The 17,302-nt window shown below is 42.1% G+C and overlaps 1 protein-coding gene across 1 annotated transcript; it reads right to left on the reverse strand.

Moving 5' to 3' along the window:
• Positions 1-962: 962 nt before the first annotated feature.
• Positions 963-14,922, reverse strand: LOC310867246 (growth/differentiation factor 8-like). Its single transcript, XM_083777144.1, has 5 exons — positions 14,483-14,922; positions 10,953-11,331; positions 9,827-9,977; positions 7,352-7,574; positions 963-4,173 (listed from the first exon to the last, which is right to left on the reverse strand). Exons 1-5 carry the CDS (start codon positions 14,705-14,707, stop codon positions 3,793-3,795), a joined length of 1,359 nt encoding a protein of 452 aa, XP_083633270.1. The 5' UTR covers positions 14,708-14,922; the 3' UTR covers positions 963-3,792.
• Between the last annotated feature and the right edge of the window lie 2,380 nt (positions 14,923-17,302).

Here is a 17,302-nt window from a genome sequence, read left to right on the forward strand (position 1 = left end):
GGTTACCGTAATGACTGGAAAATTACGCAGAGGAAAAATGGTAAATTAACTTCTGTGGCGCCGGTCGGGGCACCACGGCCACTTTGGCCGTATGGGCATATACTTTTTCGAGGGGCAGACGCCCAAAGAGAGGGGCAACGACGGCCATGGCCACCGTGAAATTCCTGCCCTGGTACATAAATAAATAAATGCTTAAACCTGTACCTGTAGTTGTAATGTTAGAGACCACAGAGACCAAGTGAACCTTTCAAGCCTGTTTTCTCAACTTGTTGTTTTCTGCAAGACATTACTATAAGCCATATCTCCAAAACTGGTGGGTCAAACTGAACAACCAATATGTCAATTTGAAGCTATGATTCCCTGCTTTCATATGATGTGAAAAAACGAAAATTCAAAAAAATCATCATTTATTTTAAGCCTATAGAATCCAGCCATCCAGGATGCTGCTGAATCATAACCATAAAACCTTTGATTCTGTGAAAAATGAAAACCGCTAAACAAAGGGTATTCATTAAAGGTATATCATATAATTAAATATTCCTTTTATCTTTGTTTTACTCCAATCTTTGCTAATGATGGATTTTGTTTTTGCAAATCTCTTTTAGTTATTACTTAACCATGTAATCAGGATAGGCATTAATAAGCTACTAGCTTCCGCCTATACCTTTTCGATCATGTCAAATGAGTTTAATACATGATTATTCTTGTAATGTTTCAATGGCATAAGATCGAAATAAACCATTCATTCATTCAAAGATAATCAATTTCAAGATCTAAAAAAATAGGTCAAAATGACCTCTCGGTCATGCGAGTGCTGAGGGCGTTCATGCACCACAAGGGGTGCACGCACCACAGTTTGGGAACCCCTGGGTAATAATAATAATAATAATAATAATAATAATAATAATAATAATAATAATAATAATAAATCAAACCCTCTAGTCAAATAAAGAGAACTTAAATAATCAAAAAACTTTATTTGACAGGTAAATAGTTGCTGTTGTACATGTGGTTTTCTTGCTAGATTGTGGTTCCATACACTTACAAACAGTGGTTCAGAAAAGGCAACTGCTAATGGAAAATAATATTAACATTAATAATAATGGCATTATACGTATACAATACAAATTAGCAAACATAATATCAAAAATCAGTTTTTACAACCTTTGTAGCAACCAATGCCTTCCTATATTGGTGTGCCATAGTGCAAACTGTTGTTTGTAAGACAGAGTTTTAGCGTGATTGCAAAATTCATACATCTCGATAATCATTAATTGTCTCTGTCTCTTAACACACACACACACACACACACACACACACACACACACGCACACCTTTTGTGTGTGTAAGACTGCATTCATTGTGCCTTCGCGTTCAAGTCCTTCTCTGACCAGAAAAGTGGCTTTACAATCGGGAGAGTTCAAGTGTGGCGGCAATGGGATCCGTTGACAACGCGACACGTTGCCGTTACTGTGTCGCCAGTATGGAGTATGGATTAATGGAGTTAATCATTCATTATGGGGAGTGTGTATGAGCACCGGTTCAGACTTAAAAAGCCCTAACCACACCAGAGGGTTTGCCATGCAACTCCTTGCAACATGCAACTACTTATTATCATTATTCCCAATGGCAGTTTGCAAGGAGTTGCATTGGCGTGGTTTGTTTTGTTGCAAGAAGTTGCGAGTAGTTGCAAGGAGTTGCAGCTGTTAAGTGGTTTGGGCCTAACCTCAGGTGGATGGTGCTAAGATGAAAACCAGGTATACTTAATGAACTGATGGCTGTGGCCACATAAAAAACATAATTTTTGGAACTTTCTGTTCACTTTTTTGAAGAAGAAAACAACAAAACAACAAAACAAAAACAAAACAAAAACGTCTTTCTCCTAGTATAATCATAATACAATCATGGCACTCTGTCTTTAAGTGTATCTGTGGGATTTCTAAATGTTAAACCAATTTAAAGTGATGTAAACAGCGTGTGACTGAATGAGAATAGCATATCTACAAGCTACAAGCTTGTAGATCTGCTAAAAGATATATTATCGTGAAAATGTGTCACAAATCTTTGAATATATATATAATTTCAGAGCGGACGTTTTTAACTCAAATCTTTGCTTCCTGGGGGGTCCCTGGGACAACATATTTTCAGATGGGGGTCGGCGGCCAAACACAGATGATTCTTGGGGTCCTTGACGTGAAAAAGGTTGAGCACCACTGACACAGAAACATATGGTATTTCTGAAAACGGAATCGGCCTCAGGTCTAAATGGGTTAATTAGCAGAAATAGCAGATCTACAAGCTTTATAGATCAGCTATTTCCGCTATTCTGTAATTTTTTTGGAAATAAATTCAATTTGTCACTGATTTCTTTAGTATATTTAAGTTATTTCTCACATCTGCCCTGTGCAATTTGTGATTATGAAGACTAAATATAAAATTAAAAAAAAGTTAAATTGATGCAAAAAACACAATTCAATTGTTATTCGCAAATATTTGGGTGACAATAATGAACCCATTCAGGGCGGGGAAACTACACTTCCCAGGATGCATTGCAAATTAACATCTTAATCATCAACAATGTGGGGCGACTGTGGCTCAGGAGGTAGAGCAGGTCGTCCAATGATCCATGGGTTGGCGGTTCAAATGTGTCCTTGGGCAACCCCAAATTCCTCCGCCGCAATCGGTGTATGAATGTGTGTGTGAATGGGTGAATGTAATGCACTATGTAAAGCGCTATATAAATGCACCATTTACCATTTTATTTAACAATTTTGTAATCGCGACACAGCCCTATCACAGTCACTGCTTGAATAAATGGACACTGGAGGCAGACGATACCGTTTTGGGGGATAATATTATGTTCCTGTCGTTCATCTCTAGGGTCTAGAGTCCAACGTTTGGCCGTTTGTGACGTTGACCTCTCTATCCTTCTGTCCTCAACCCGGGCTGTCTCTGCATGACCACACTGTCGACCAGAGGAAAAGACAAATACAACTACAGAAAGACAACAAAAAAAATAAGATCTGATATGTGGTTCGTATAAAGCGCTGCTGCTTGTTGCTTGTTGCGACGGGGTTCGGCTACGTGTCTCTACTCCGTTTTGGTTCTATTATTGCACCGCGATCTGCTGCAAAGCTGGACTGACTGATTTGGGGGGGGACCTACGTGTCAAAATGTTCTGGGGGTCCGGTCGGTCAGAAGAAGAAGAACCGGGACCCCCCCCCTGGGCCGGTCCTGCAGCCTCTCCCTCCCCTCCCTAGGGTGACCAGCTCCAAACTGTTCATTTGAGGGACAGAAGTATCACTTGTGTGGGACAAGCTGGACGGGAAGGGATGGGACGGGGTTAGCAACTTAATACTTGAGTTGCTATTTAAATGACTTGACGTCATATTCAACCATAGGCCTAATATTGCCTATCATTTTGTTAAAAAGCCCTCACATTTTGTTTTAAAATGCTAATTTTGGTCATGAGTGTTATGGCCGACTTGGTACTGTAGCCTAGGGGGATATTTCTCATGTTATTTTAACAGGCTTAAAAACACACCTTGAAGGAAGAGAGCTATACAACGGAAAGCCAACCACAAGGGGACTAAGTCTTAGGGCATTTGAACACTGATCATCCCTGCTAGCCACTCACAATGTGGGACAGCGGTTCTCATTTTGTGGGGACGCCTGAAAAGTCTTGGAAATGAGGGACTGTCCCACGCCCCAAGGGGGGACTTTCTTTCTGGTCACCCTAACCCCGTCCCCCTCCCCTCCCCCCCTCGGACCACCACCCCCGCCCGCGGCTTCTCACGAGCATCCGCAGCGGTCCACCACCATGGACGGGATCTTCCCGTAGACGATCTCCTCCTTGTCGTTGAAGTAGAGCATGTTGATGGGCGACACCTTCTTGGGCGTGCAGCACGGGCCGGCCGTGCCGCGCGGCGTGGCCCTGTTGACCAGGTGCGTGTGCGGGTACTTCTCCAGGTGCAGGTATTCACACTCGCCGATGCAGTAGTTGGCCTTGTAACGCTTGGGCGCGATGATCCAGTCCCAGCCAAAGTCCTCGAAGTCCACCATCAGCGGGTAGCGGCAGCAGCGTGACTCTGGCGAGTTCTCCTCGCAGTCGAGGCCCGAGTCACGCCGGGAGCGCCGCGGGCTGTCCGAAATCTTCACCTCCAGGAAGGGTTGCTGCAATGCGTGAAGGGGGAGGGGAGCGCAAAGAGTGTGACGAAGAGTTTCAATGAATACAGGATAAACAAGTGGAATTGGAAGTAGGAGCATTTCTATTCATAACGAGCACCTTATCGATCAGGCTTATCGAGCCGGGTTCTTATCGAGCCCACTATCGAGCATTTTCTATTATTTTGTGGAAAGACGGGAGACAATATATTCTGAACAGAACCGGTATCTTTTACTAGAGCCTTCAAATACATCTAACAGACGGAAGGCAATTATTGACCTTCTTACTTTTGGGAAAATAATATTGAAGAAACTGTTAACTGGTTAATGTGTGTATCATCATTTTAAAAGTGTAATTGTGTTTCCCCGGGTAGCGCTGCAGGTACACTTTTTGACCTACATGTTTGTGCCAGCGTGGATGATTATAAATTGTATTTCTTGATCGCCTCTTATTTTGATTGTTTAAACATGACGTCATGGGCCACTATGCTCCATGGCAGGCTTGATAAGCCCAAAGGTAATTGATAACGGGTACTCAATAAGCTTGTTATCAGGTTTTTTCGGGTATCAGTTATCAAGCCTTATCCCTAATTGGAAGTGACAAGGCAAAGGAATGAGCAGACGTACAGAACTGAAACTCAAACACTATAAAACTGAAGCTGATGAATCGGTATTCTGTCCTGATTGGAGGAAATCGGGGACCCACCTGAAAGACCTCTCTGTTACTGAACTCTGTGGTAACGACTAACAAAAAAAGCCTTTGTTTTGACCCCAAAATATAACTTTAATAGCTCATGGAATAGATTCATAGTAGCAGTGTGTTTGTTAGTCCGTGTTGTACAGTCAGTCACACGGGAGCCTGCCAGGAATTTGGGGTAGGTGAACTTTTATGTAATCGGCCAATAAGACGTGGGATTATTGCTGGGGCTGTCTGGGCACGCGTCCAATCCAAGCGCAGGTGTGCGGCTCCCTGGAGTCTGAGTTCATTAGCGACTTTTCAGAGCTCTGTCAAATCCTTGCTGGCGGGTGGAAACCTAGCATAATGTCCAAAACAGTTCCTTGTTTTTAGTTGTAAAAAAACTTTAAAAAAACTAAGTAGCCAACCTAGAAGCTCACAACGCCTCAAAATGCCACGCCTTATGTGACACTCTTGAATGTGATGAAGTAGGACATTACTTTACGAGATTAAAAAAAAATCTAAACAAAAAGTAGAAATATGGAGATTCAAGGTTTCTGCCCGACAGCAATAACGTGTGAATTCCTTGTGGCTCCAAACAAACCCATGCAGGCCTGCATTAACGATGGAACGTACTGGCGCTTAAGCCCCCAGGGCCCGCAGCTTGCAGGGACCTGTGTGAGAGACTACTTCATTACAGCTGTCGCTTCCGTCGAAACCGCATTCATAGGTCAACTGTCCGATTTCAATGTAACGCAACACAGGAACTAGTGTTTTTTCATCGTCTAACACAGGGGTTTTCAACTAATTATGAACCAGGGACCACCACCCTGACTAAGAATCAACCTGGGGACCACTGTTGTGTTGGGTGGCAGGATGTGAGCGTGGTGTGGGGGGAAAAACCTTGAAATTAAATATTGACTGTTATATTAAGGGCTTAATTTAATTTGTTAATTTGAGGTGAATTATTTAACTGACATGCTAGTGGTCCAGAGCTCAAAAGATATTGAGAACCACTATTCCTATTCTATTCCTTTCACATGGTTGCCCTTATTCTGTTCTCTAAAGCCCAAACCACACCAAATGGTCAGGTTGGGATATAACGGTTATTAAAGGTAGACGACAACAAAGCAACTGAGCAGCCTTATAACTCATGGGAGCAGCCTTATGGGAACAGCCTTATGACTCTATGGGAGCAGCCTTATAACTCTATGGGAGCAGCCTTATGACTCTATGGGAGCAGCCTTATAACTCTATAGGAGCAGCCTTATGACTCTATGGGAACAGCCTTATAACTCTATGGGAGCAGCCTTATAACTCTATGGGAGCAGCCTTATAACTCTATAGGAGCAGCCTTATAACTCTATGGGAACAGCCTTATGACTCTATGGGAACAGCCTTATAACTCTATGGGAGCAGCCTTATAACTCTATGGGAGCAGCCTTATAACTCTATAGGAGCAGCCTTATAACTCTATGGGAACAGCCTTATGACTCTATGGGAACAGCCTTATAACTCTATGGGAGCAGCCTTATAACTCTATGGGAGCAGCCTTATAACTCTATGGGAGCAGCCTTATAACTCTATAGGAGCAGCCTTATGACTCTATGGGAACAGCCTTATAACTCTATGGGAGCAGCCTTATAACTCTATAGGAGCAGCCTTATGACTCTATGGGAACAGCCTTATAACTCTATGGGAGCAGCCTTATAACACTATGGGAGCAGCCTTATAACTCTATGGGAGCAGCCTTATAACTCTATGGGAGCAGCCTTATAACTCTATGGGAGCAGCCTTATAACTCTATGGGAGCAGCCTTATAACTCTATGGGAGCAGCCTTATAACTCTATGGGAGCAGCCTTATAACTCTATGGGAGCAGCCTTATAACTCTATGGGAGCAGCCTTATAACTCTATAGGAGCAGCCTTATGACTCTATGGGAACAGCCTTATAACTCTATGGGAGCAGCCTTATGACTCTATGGGAACAGCCTTATAACTCTATGGGAGCAGCCTTATAACTCTATAGGAGCAGCCTTATGACTCTATGGGAACAGCCTTATAACACTATGGGAGCAGCCATATAACTCTATGGGAGCAGCCTTATAACTCTATGGGAGCAGCCTTATAACTCTATGGGAACAGCCTTATGACACTATGGGAGCAGCCATATAACTCTATGGGAGCAGCCTTATGACTCTATGGGAACAGCCTTATAACACTATGGGAGCAGCCTTATAACTCTATGGGAGCAGCCTTATAACTCTATGGGAGCAGCCTTATAACTCTATGGGAACAGCCTTATGACACTATGGGAGCAGCCATATAACTCTATGGGAGCAGCGGCGATAGTGCTGGCTGAACGCACGTACATTCACTGAGTGTGCTTTGTACTTTTACTCCACTACAATTATTTGAAATGTTTAGTTACTTGCAGTTAAGACGAATTACAGTCTTAACAGCCGATCTACAAGCTCACAGTGGAGTCGAGCGGAGCGGAGTGGGACTCACCAGGCCCTCCTCTCCCGGCAGCGTGGAGGACACGGCCAGGTCGGTGCCGCGCGCGTCGAAGGCGTTGATCTCGATGCCGTGGTTGGTGTCGGGCTGCCGCAGCCAGCCACTCAGCACATGCTTGACGTCGATGCTCTGCCAGGAGCCCACGCCCGCCGCCACCTCCATCTTCAGGAAGCGGATCCGTACGCGTCTCCTGCCATCCGCCGTCACCGGCATGAGCCTGGGGGGGAGGGGGGGGAGACGCATGCCTGTCTCGATTATTACTAGGGGAGTCTAGGGCGGCATTCCTATTCGGGGTTTATGATCCGGGTCAAGAGCGGATGATATCGTTACGTCACGTTGTAGTAGTCATTGTTTTGTAGTCATCAGGCCGGAACCATCAATCTGGAATTTCCTTTCCCTCAAACCGATTTTTCCCAATAAAAGCTGCAGGCTACGAGAGCTTTTATTGTTATTCTTCCGGTTTGAGGGAAAGGAAGTTCCAGATTGAGGGTTCCGGCCTGATGACTGCAAAACAATTACTATACATGGCGTAACGATGTCATCCTGATGACTGCAAAACAATGACTACAACATGACGTAACGATATCATCCTGATGACTACAAAACAATGACTACAACATGATGTAACAATATCATCCTCTCCTGAACGGATCATGCGGCAATTTTGTAACACAGACAAGGCTTTCCTCCGAGGTGTAAATATAAGCCTGGTGACGTGAGGTTATTACTAGGGTGACCAGATCCAAACTGTCCATTTGAGGGACAGAAGTATCACTTGTTTGGGACAAGTGGAACTGGACGGGGTTAGCAACTCATTACTAAGTTGCTATTAAATGCATTGATGTCATATTTGACCGTAGGCCTAATATTATTGCCTATCATAGTCATCATCATGTTTGTTTTGTGAACGCCATTGACAATGAAGGGAAAATTCACGTCATGATGTGTCATTTACGTTATATTGTCTCTTTATTGTTAATGGCGTTTCATTTTTGTTTGTTGTACATCACCATTACATCACCTAATCAACATGAGTTTGACTTGAATATATTAGCGCCCCTCGATCAGGAGTGATTTTTTGTTTTAAAATGCTAATTTTGGTCATGGGTGGTATTGCAGACTTGGTACTGTAGCCAAGAATATATTTAAACAGGCTTAAAAACACATCTTGCAGTAAAAGAGACAATGATAGAGCTTTACAACAGAAAGCCAACTATTAGGGGGCTAACTATTACGGAACACTGATGCCTGCCAGTCACAATGTGGGACAATTTGTGGGACACCTTAAACGTCTGGGACTGTCCCACGCAAAGGGTCACCCTAATTATTATGTAGGTGATCAGTTAATCATTGATTGATTGATTGAATACTTAATTCAGACAGAAATGTAAACAGAGTGCAGTCAGACAGTGGCCTTGCTGTCTTGTTTCCATTCGGGTCCTATATATTCATAAACATGACACGACATGAAAATTAACAACAAAATTCAATATCATCACAAAAAGTAAAACACTGTATAGAGTGGAAGAAGAAAAAAGAAGGTGGTTGTAAAGAGGGGGGGGGGTGGATCACCTGCCAAGTGATAAGTTCCTCCAAGGTGGAGTTTCGGGCCTGTTTTAAAGGAAGTCTGTGATCTGCATTTTTTTAAGGGAAGGGGTCAGGGCATTCCACGCTTTGTTGGCAGTGCTGTAGAAAGAGAATTGAGTCTTGACCAATATTTTTTTACAAGTGGGTGGTACCAGATCGCTTACTTTGTTTAGGTCAAATTAATCAGGTGGTACTGAGGGCATTGAGGGCAAAGATATGCAAGCAATATACAATTTTGAATGTCAATCCCATTTTCAATTGCTTAACTCTCTGCTACCCAAACCCAACCAAGGCTAGCAAAATGGGTTCGTAAGAGGTGGGTCATCGGCCACCTGCCAAAGAGTAGTCAAATTAGTTTGTTTTTGGGAGGTTTGAAGCTTATCTTAAAGTGACATTGGGATAGTTGGAGAACCAAGAGGTGGAAGCATGAAAGGAGGGCTGAATTAGCACTTCAGCAAGAGTCCTGAGAGGACTTTATAATTACAAAAGATGACATTCCAACTTCCAGTCCCAGGGCGGACACTCTAACCACAAGGCCACTGATCTCAGTCAACATAGCTCAGTTTTAAGTTACGTTTTCGCTTAGTTGGCCTGGGCCGTGGCTCAGCGGTCCAGGCACCTTGGCTGGTAATCCAGTCTGGCAGTGTGCTGCGGGTTCGACTCCCGATCCCGACGGCCTTTACTTGCTTGTCACTCCCCCATCTCTCTTTCCATTGCCTGTCAGTCTACTTACTGTCTATCCCTCCATACAAAATATAAAATAAAGGCAAAAGCCAAAAAAAACACACATAGAAAATAAAATAGTTTTTGTTAGTGGAAAATATAAAGGTAGTGGACAAACATTGTTCGCTATATAGTGTTTTAGTAGCGGTAGTCCCATACCTGGAGATCTGCAGCGAGACGGTGGTGTCCTGGTCAGAGGCTCGGAGGTGGACCCACAACTGGGCGCGGACCACCCGGCTCACCTGCAGCTTTTGCCTGAAGGAGAACAGGCAGCACTTTGGCACCTGGTCCACCTGCACCAGAGGGTCCGCTGCAGAGAGGACGAGAAGGTCACAGGTCAATGCTGCTGACCATCCCCACTGAGCATTTTTTGGTCTAATAGACGTCTAATATTCGTCTAAAGGGCTGTCTAAAAATGTGAGAAAAAACGGTTAAAATGAAAGTTTTTTAGACATCTATTCGTAGATTAGACGTTGATTAGCGGTTGTTCCAACGTCTATATATAGACGGTCTATATATAGACGTTTAAACAACCACAAATCAACGTCTAATCTAAGGATAGACATCTAAAAAACTTTAGACGCACATCTAATGGCTCAGTGGATCTGGTCCATGTAAATTTCCATACATGCCTCTTCTCGTCCTCTCTCTCTTATTCCTAAACGTAACCTCAGTAAAACTATGCCTAAACCTAACCTTATTCCAAAACCGTAACCTCAGTAAAACTATGCCTAAACCTAACCTTATTCCAAAACCGTAATCTCAGTAAAACTACGTCTAAACCTAACCTTATTCCTATACGTGACCTCAGTAAAACTATGTCTAAACCTAACCATAATCCTATACGTGATCTCAGTAAAACTACGCCTAAACCTAACCTTATTCCTATACGTGACCTCAGTAAAACTATGTCTAAACCTAACCATAATCCTATACGTGATCTCAGTAAAACTACGCCTAAACCTAACCTTATTCCTATACGTGACCTCAGTAAAACTATGTCTAAACCTAACCATAATCCTATACGTGATCTCAGTAAAACTATGCCTAAACCTAACCTTATTCCTATACATGACCTCAGGAAAACTATGTCTAAACCTAACCTTATTCCAAAACCGTAACCTCAGTAAAACTATGCCTAAACCTAACCTTATTCAAAAACGTAATCTCAGTAAAACTATAACTAAAACCTAACCATATTTCGGTTTGGTAGCGGTCTGCGGGTGTGTTCCTAAAACAGCAGATCTAGAAGCATCGTGCATACTGTATACTCATTCTGACTTACGTTGGGTTGCCATCATCATGATGGTCTCTGCGAAGGCGTGTTCCTCGTCCTCCTCGTCCATGCCCGCCGCTGCGTCCTGCATCCTCTCTCCTGGTAGTCTGTCGTGGCGGTACTGCTGCTCTCCCGTCCTCTCTCCTACTCCTGCGCCCCCCGGTGGCACGCGGCGGTACTGCATGTCCCCTAGCACGTCGTACTGATCGAGCAGCCGCTGCAGCGGCGGCGCACGCGGCAGCAGCTGCTGCACCACGTCGCGGCTGATGTTGGGAGCCGCCCGCAGCCGCAGCTTGCTCAGGATCTGCGACTTGATGGCGTTCAGGCGCATGGTCTTGATGTGCTGCCGTGCGCTGGCACACGTGGAGCACTGCGGCTCGCCGCCGTCCTGTAAGTCAACGGAACAAGTGACCTCAATTACACCCCAAAAAAACCTGAACTTTGAACATTCAGTGGATTTTCTGTGGCCTGGAGTTTTCTCTGGGATTTGGAGGACTTTTGAGCTGAAAACAGGCAAAACAGTGAAAACAGTGACATCTGCTGGAAAATTAATTTACATATATGGGATTTGCAGGCTGTGACATCACAAAAATCAGAGCACTTGTTTGAGCCAGAAAACCCCAGACCACAGAAAATCTACTTCATGTTAAAACTTCAGGTTTTTTGGTGCAATTGAGCACAGAAAACCTATATATAAAAATAGAAAATACAACAGAAAGCCATGTAACCTATACCGCTAATCAACTTACAAATTACATATACATAGAGGCAATATACATAGAGGCAATATTTCAAACTTTTTTTAAACCCATGTTTAAACCCATGTTCAATTAAATACATGTTTTAACGTTCTTTCACAGAGAAGCTGAGATTTGACAGTTTGTAGCGGTCGACAGTACTTGTGCGCTCTGCTTGCGCACTAGTAGGCCTACTTGTGTGCAACAAGCAAGTAGGCACTCGACAGAGTGCAGTTCTAGTTTCAATCTATGACCAACGGCAAACACAGCAGCAAGATTTGTGAACTTTTGCGACAAAAGAAGGTTAGCCGATGGAATACAACCACCCTAAGGACTACCATCTGTAGGCTACCAAGTAGACCACATGTAAACAGAGCTGCTACCTTTAACCTGAGCTTTGTATACTATTTAAATAGTATTGAGAGAATTTAAAAATAAATAAAAATCTGTATAAATTGTATAACGTGTATAACATGTAACGATGCAAGACATGTTTACAAAATGCTGTACTGTCAACTGTATATACTATTGTATTTTGACACTTGCTTTGGCAATGTAAACGTATGTTTTATCATGCCAATAAAGCTCCTTTGAAATTGCATGTTCTCCCCGTGTTCCTTGTACCCTCATGAAAAGAAAAAAAACATGCAGTAATCCTAGTCTCTAAACTGCCTCTTCCTGGGCCAGCTGGGGCGCCTGATGGAGTGGAAAGGAACTGGTGGTTGGGTGTTCCGACATGTTCAACCGGGGAAACTCTCCCCTTGTCAGGTGAAAAGAAGCGGCTTCTGAACAGGCTGATTCTAAAAATGCCTTCTAGTTTTGTATCTCCCCAGGTTGGCAGAGGGAGTGTGTACTAGTGCCCATTACATTAGACAATTGACACTGGATGAAAATAAATGTGTTGCAAAAAATGGTGGGATAAAAATATAGTAAAGAAAATAGTCATCTTTCAGATTTCAGATTGTATAAATTGGATTTACCGTACTTCATACATTCTGATTTATTGATTAAATAATCAGAACTGAATTGAAATGCCAAATATGAATTTAGAAACAAATAGTCACTGTGAGAGAATTTAACTAATAAAACATGTATTTAATTAAACATGGGTTTAAAAAAAGTAACTTTGAGTATTTGAAAAACTTTATATTCTATTTTGAAAATAGAATATAAAGGGACTTGTCTATGAAATGTGATGAATATAAATATATATATATATATATATATATATATATATATATATATATATATATATATATGGTTAATGTGTTTTGTAAGTAGTGTAGACCTGAGGCCGATATGTTTCTATGTCAGTGGTGCTCAACTTTTTCCATGTCAAGGACCCCCAGATTTATCTGAATTTGGCTGCTGAAAATAATGTAGTTTCAGGGACCCCACCATGAAGCAAGTTAAAACGCTCTTTGTGAAAGAATATATATTCAAAGATTTGCGGCACATTTTAACGATTTTTCAATAGATAAAGTTTAGAATAATGGTTAAAACACCAAAAGGGGTTCCCGTCCTGAATCGGTTAAACTAGTAAGTAACGTTTTTCAAATAAATATAGTGGAGTAAAAGTACAAATATGTGCCTCTGGGATAGCCTGGCTCCAGCCCTGAATCGCTAGCCACACATTAAAAGAGTGTCAGGCTATGCTCAGAGATGCAGTGGAGTAGACGTAAAAGTATGGGAAATTGAAGATTATCCAGTATAAGTAAAAATCCCTCCGTAGGCCTACCAGTGTTGAGTAGGCTAATTGTATTAGAAAATGTGGTCATTCCTAAATTATTCGGTGCCATTTGTGTCCCCAGGTCAGAATGCAGCATATTTTGTGTAAAATCAGCAAAAACACTAATTACAAAAAGCGTATCTTATACTATTAAAGGTTTTCCACCATAGAAAACAAAACATGATACCCCAGAGTGAAATCAATATAAAATAATCCCTTTGATTTGAGTAGAGTTTGCTAACATGCCATGCCCCCCCATATCATGTTTGTTCAGCTTCATTGTACAAATCTCTTCAAATTCACACAAAATCAAAACTTTTGAATTTGTATTGAATTTGTATAGGCCTACTATTGTTCTAATGCTTCTCACCAAATGTTATAAATTGTAATAATGTATTTTTAATGCTTATACATCTTGAAATCAATGTTTGTCCCTGACTTTACTGTCCCTCCTGTTACGCTGATGCAAATCCACCTGTAAATGTCCCCTGACAAAATATTTCTCTAGCCAAATTACTTCAGAAAGTAGCGTTACAGTATAAATAATGGATATGGAAGAATTGGAATATGAAGCTGGACTATACATTTTACTACTTTTGTTACTGGAAATTAGGGTTAGTTAGTTAACCTGACCAAGTTACTTGGAAACTCAGAGAGTGTACAAATGGAACCTAATGGGTCCATTTGGTTCCATTTGTACACTCTCAGAGTTAAATGAACATAGATTTTCCCAGAGATAGAAACGGTGGTCTGTGCATGGCCATATTAATTAAACGCACGTCAAACTGCATGGGGGGGTCCTTTGAAATTAAAATGGTTGAAAATGACTGCTAGAGCCGTAAACATCTTCTCTTATAGGGGTCCCTGCCTGGCAGACTGTTATATGGAGGGTCCCTGCCTGGCAGACTGTTATATGGAGGAGTCCCTGCCTGGCAGACTGTCATATGGAGGGTCCCTGCCTGGCAGACTGTTATATGGAGGGTCCCTGCCTGGCAGACTGTTATATGGAGGAGTCCCTGCCTGGCAGTCTGTTATATGGAGGGTCCCTGACTGGCAGACTGCATGTCACTAACCTCTGCCTGCTGAGACTGCGTGCTGGTCGCTGATGATGATGATGATGAGATCTGCTGAGATGAAGCAGAAGAAGTCGACGATGATGATGAAGAAGAAGCAGCAGAAGATGGTGAAGATGTCTTGTGGTGGTTGTTGTCCTCCTCACAGAAGGCATGGTGGTGGTTGAGTGGTCCCAGAGCCAGCAGCACGCCGCTCACACACACCACAAGGCCGGCCACACGCATGGCTGGCTGGCTGAGCCTTGGACGTCCCAACTAAGCTCCGATATGAGGCTCCGATCGAGACCCTAAGAATATTCCTCCTCCTCCTGAGTCCTGTGCGCGTGTGTGTGTGTGTAAGTGTGTGTGCGTGTGTGTGTGTGTGCGTGCGTGCGTGCGCATGTGCACGTGTGGAAGTGTGTGTGTGTGTTGAGTTGTGTCCAGTGCAGTCCAGAGTCCACCGTGCACTAACAGACAGACAGCATGTGCTCTATTCGCAGCTCAACCTTTTTATACTCACAACTTTAAGACCGTTATGTGTCGTCTGGCTCTACGATTGGCTGGACTGCTCTGGCAACAGCCAATTAATTAACCCCGACACACACACACACATGCACGCACGCAGTGTGGCGGAGCGAGCCCTGCTGAAGCATGACTGTCTGCCATAATCATCATGACAGTCATGGCGCAACTTGCATCCTGTTTTGGACACTTTGCAACGTTATAAACGTCTACATAAACGTTCAAATTTCAAATATAAAGTTAGGCGTAAATGGGGAGAACAGTGTGTAAAACAACTTAACAATTTAACCAACAGTTTACAGTAAGATTAAGTAAATATTATATACAGTATATGACAGTTGTTGGAATTTTCTTTTAAGTAAAAGTAGCAATATATAGCAATGTTTAATAGCCTTTTTTTATTAAGTTTTTAGTACCAAAACTATAGGCCTACCCATTATTATGAATGGCATAACAGATTCATTTTCAAACCATTTCTCAATTATTTCAACATTAAATTATTTATTTAAATCATCAACCATGACCGTATAAATTGACATTGAAAAGGATGACTATAGGCTAAAATAACACAATTAGTTTTTGTTTTTGCATTTTCTTTGCAAGTATAAGCTTGTCGACACCGGGTTGGTGAACAGTGTCATGCTGAGAGACTGACTTTAGTTTGTCATGACACTTAATTGGCACATACATTGAACTTAAACAACATCCTGTGCATTCAAAGATATTTAGCACCATCTTCTGGTCAACCACGGCATTTACTGCTTCTCAAAGAACAGCTGCTAGCAGGGTACACGCAGTGGTGTAGGCTACTAGTTAGTTAGACATGGGTTAAGGTTAGGTTTAGGTGTGCTGCCTCGTGGGAGGTTAGGTTTAGGGTGAGGGTTTGAGATAGGTTGTAGTTGTAGGACTAATGACTGGTCTAACCAATAACTAGTCTAAACCAAAAACTGTCTAAACTAAGTACTGCACTCCAACACTTGACAACAAAATAATCACCTGCACAAAATCTCTTGACATAAAGTATCTCATAACATGTCTACGGTGGATTTTTATGAAACAAACCCGCTGTGCTGTTTGAAAGAGGAACATTCAAGCTAGGTTTCCCTACTATACAGCTGCAATGTTGGTGTTAACATCGTTTAATACAAGCAGATCACCAAAAGCAATTTGGATGAATGGGATGTCAATGGAGGGTATTGCAAATTTGCAACTCTAGATTCATTTCATTATAAGAAAAAAATAGAGTTGCAAATTGCGGCTAAACTGTACCATGTGTGCTTGAATTCTTCTCACCAGATGGAACCCAGTCTGATCAATGGAAAACACTTTCATGTCAATTATGTGAATGGGATGAAAATACAGCTTCAAATACCTGATCAGTTAGCCGAAAGATAGCAGATCTACAAGGGACGACGCGTTGTGAGCTTGTAGATCTGCTATCTTTCGACAGCGTCAACATATATCGGGTACTTTTTCCTCTTCGTACAGTGATTGTTTTATCTCACTATTATTACTTTGACTTTAGCACTGACTTGTCCTTTAAATACAGTAAGTGCTACTTGTTGGGGTAGTTTTATTTGACCAGTGCACCTAACAAGAACTCAATCATGGCGGTCATAAAACAAGAAGGATCTGTGTAAACAAATCAAGATTACCTCTAATGGAGACATTGATGATCTTTAAATTCATAAGTGCTTCCCTTTGGGGTTATCTTGGTTCTGTGGTATCATCTACCATATTATCCTCTGTCACTATTATTACTTTGACTTTAGCACTGACTTGTCCTTTAAATACAGTAAGTGCTACTTGTTGGGGTAGTTTTATTTGACCAGTGCACCTAACAAGAACTCAATCATGATGGTTGGATACTCAATGTAACTATGATTGTTTTATGTCACTATTATTACTTTGACTTTAGCACTGACTTGTCCTTTAAATACAGTAAGTGCTACTTGTTGGGGTAGTTTTATTTGACCAGTGCACCTAACAAGAACTCAATCATGGCGGTCATAAAACAAGAAGGATCTGTGTAAACAAATCAAGATTACCTCTAATGGAGACATTGATGATCTTTAAATTCATAAGTGCTTCCCTTTGGGGTTATCTTGGTTCTGTGGTATCATCTCTTACATTTTGTCAATAATGTTACTGTGACATTTTGATGTTAAGAGACACATGTATCTTGTGGTAAAACAAACAAATGAAAGCACCAGTCAACTAATAACATGCAAATGGCTTGCATGTAATCTGGTGGTGAGCAATGTGTGAAGTACCATGAAACTACGACCCAGGACACCCCCTATATAAGGTTTTCTATTT

The sequence above is a fragment of the Protomyctophum parallelum genome (genome assembly GCF_964188405.1).
Source record: "Protomyctophum parallelum genome assembly, chromosome: 11".
In the NCBI taxonomy this organism is placed as follows: domain Eukaryota; kingdom Metazoa; phylum Chordata; class Actinopteri; order Myctophiformes; family Myctophidae; genus Protomyctophum; species Protomyctophum parallelum.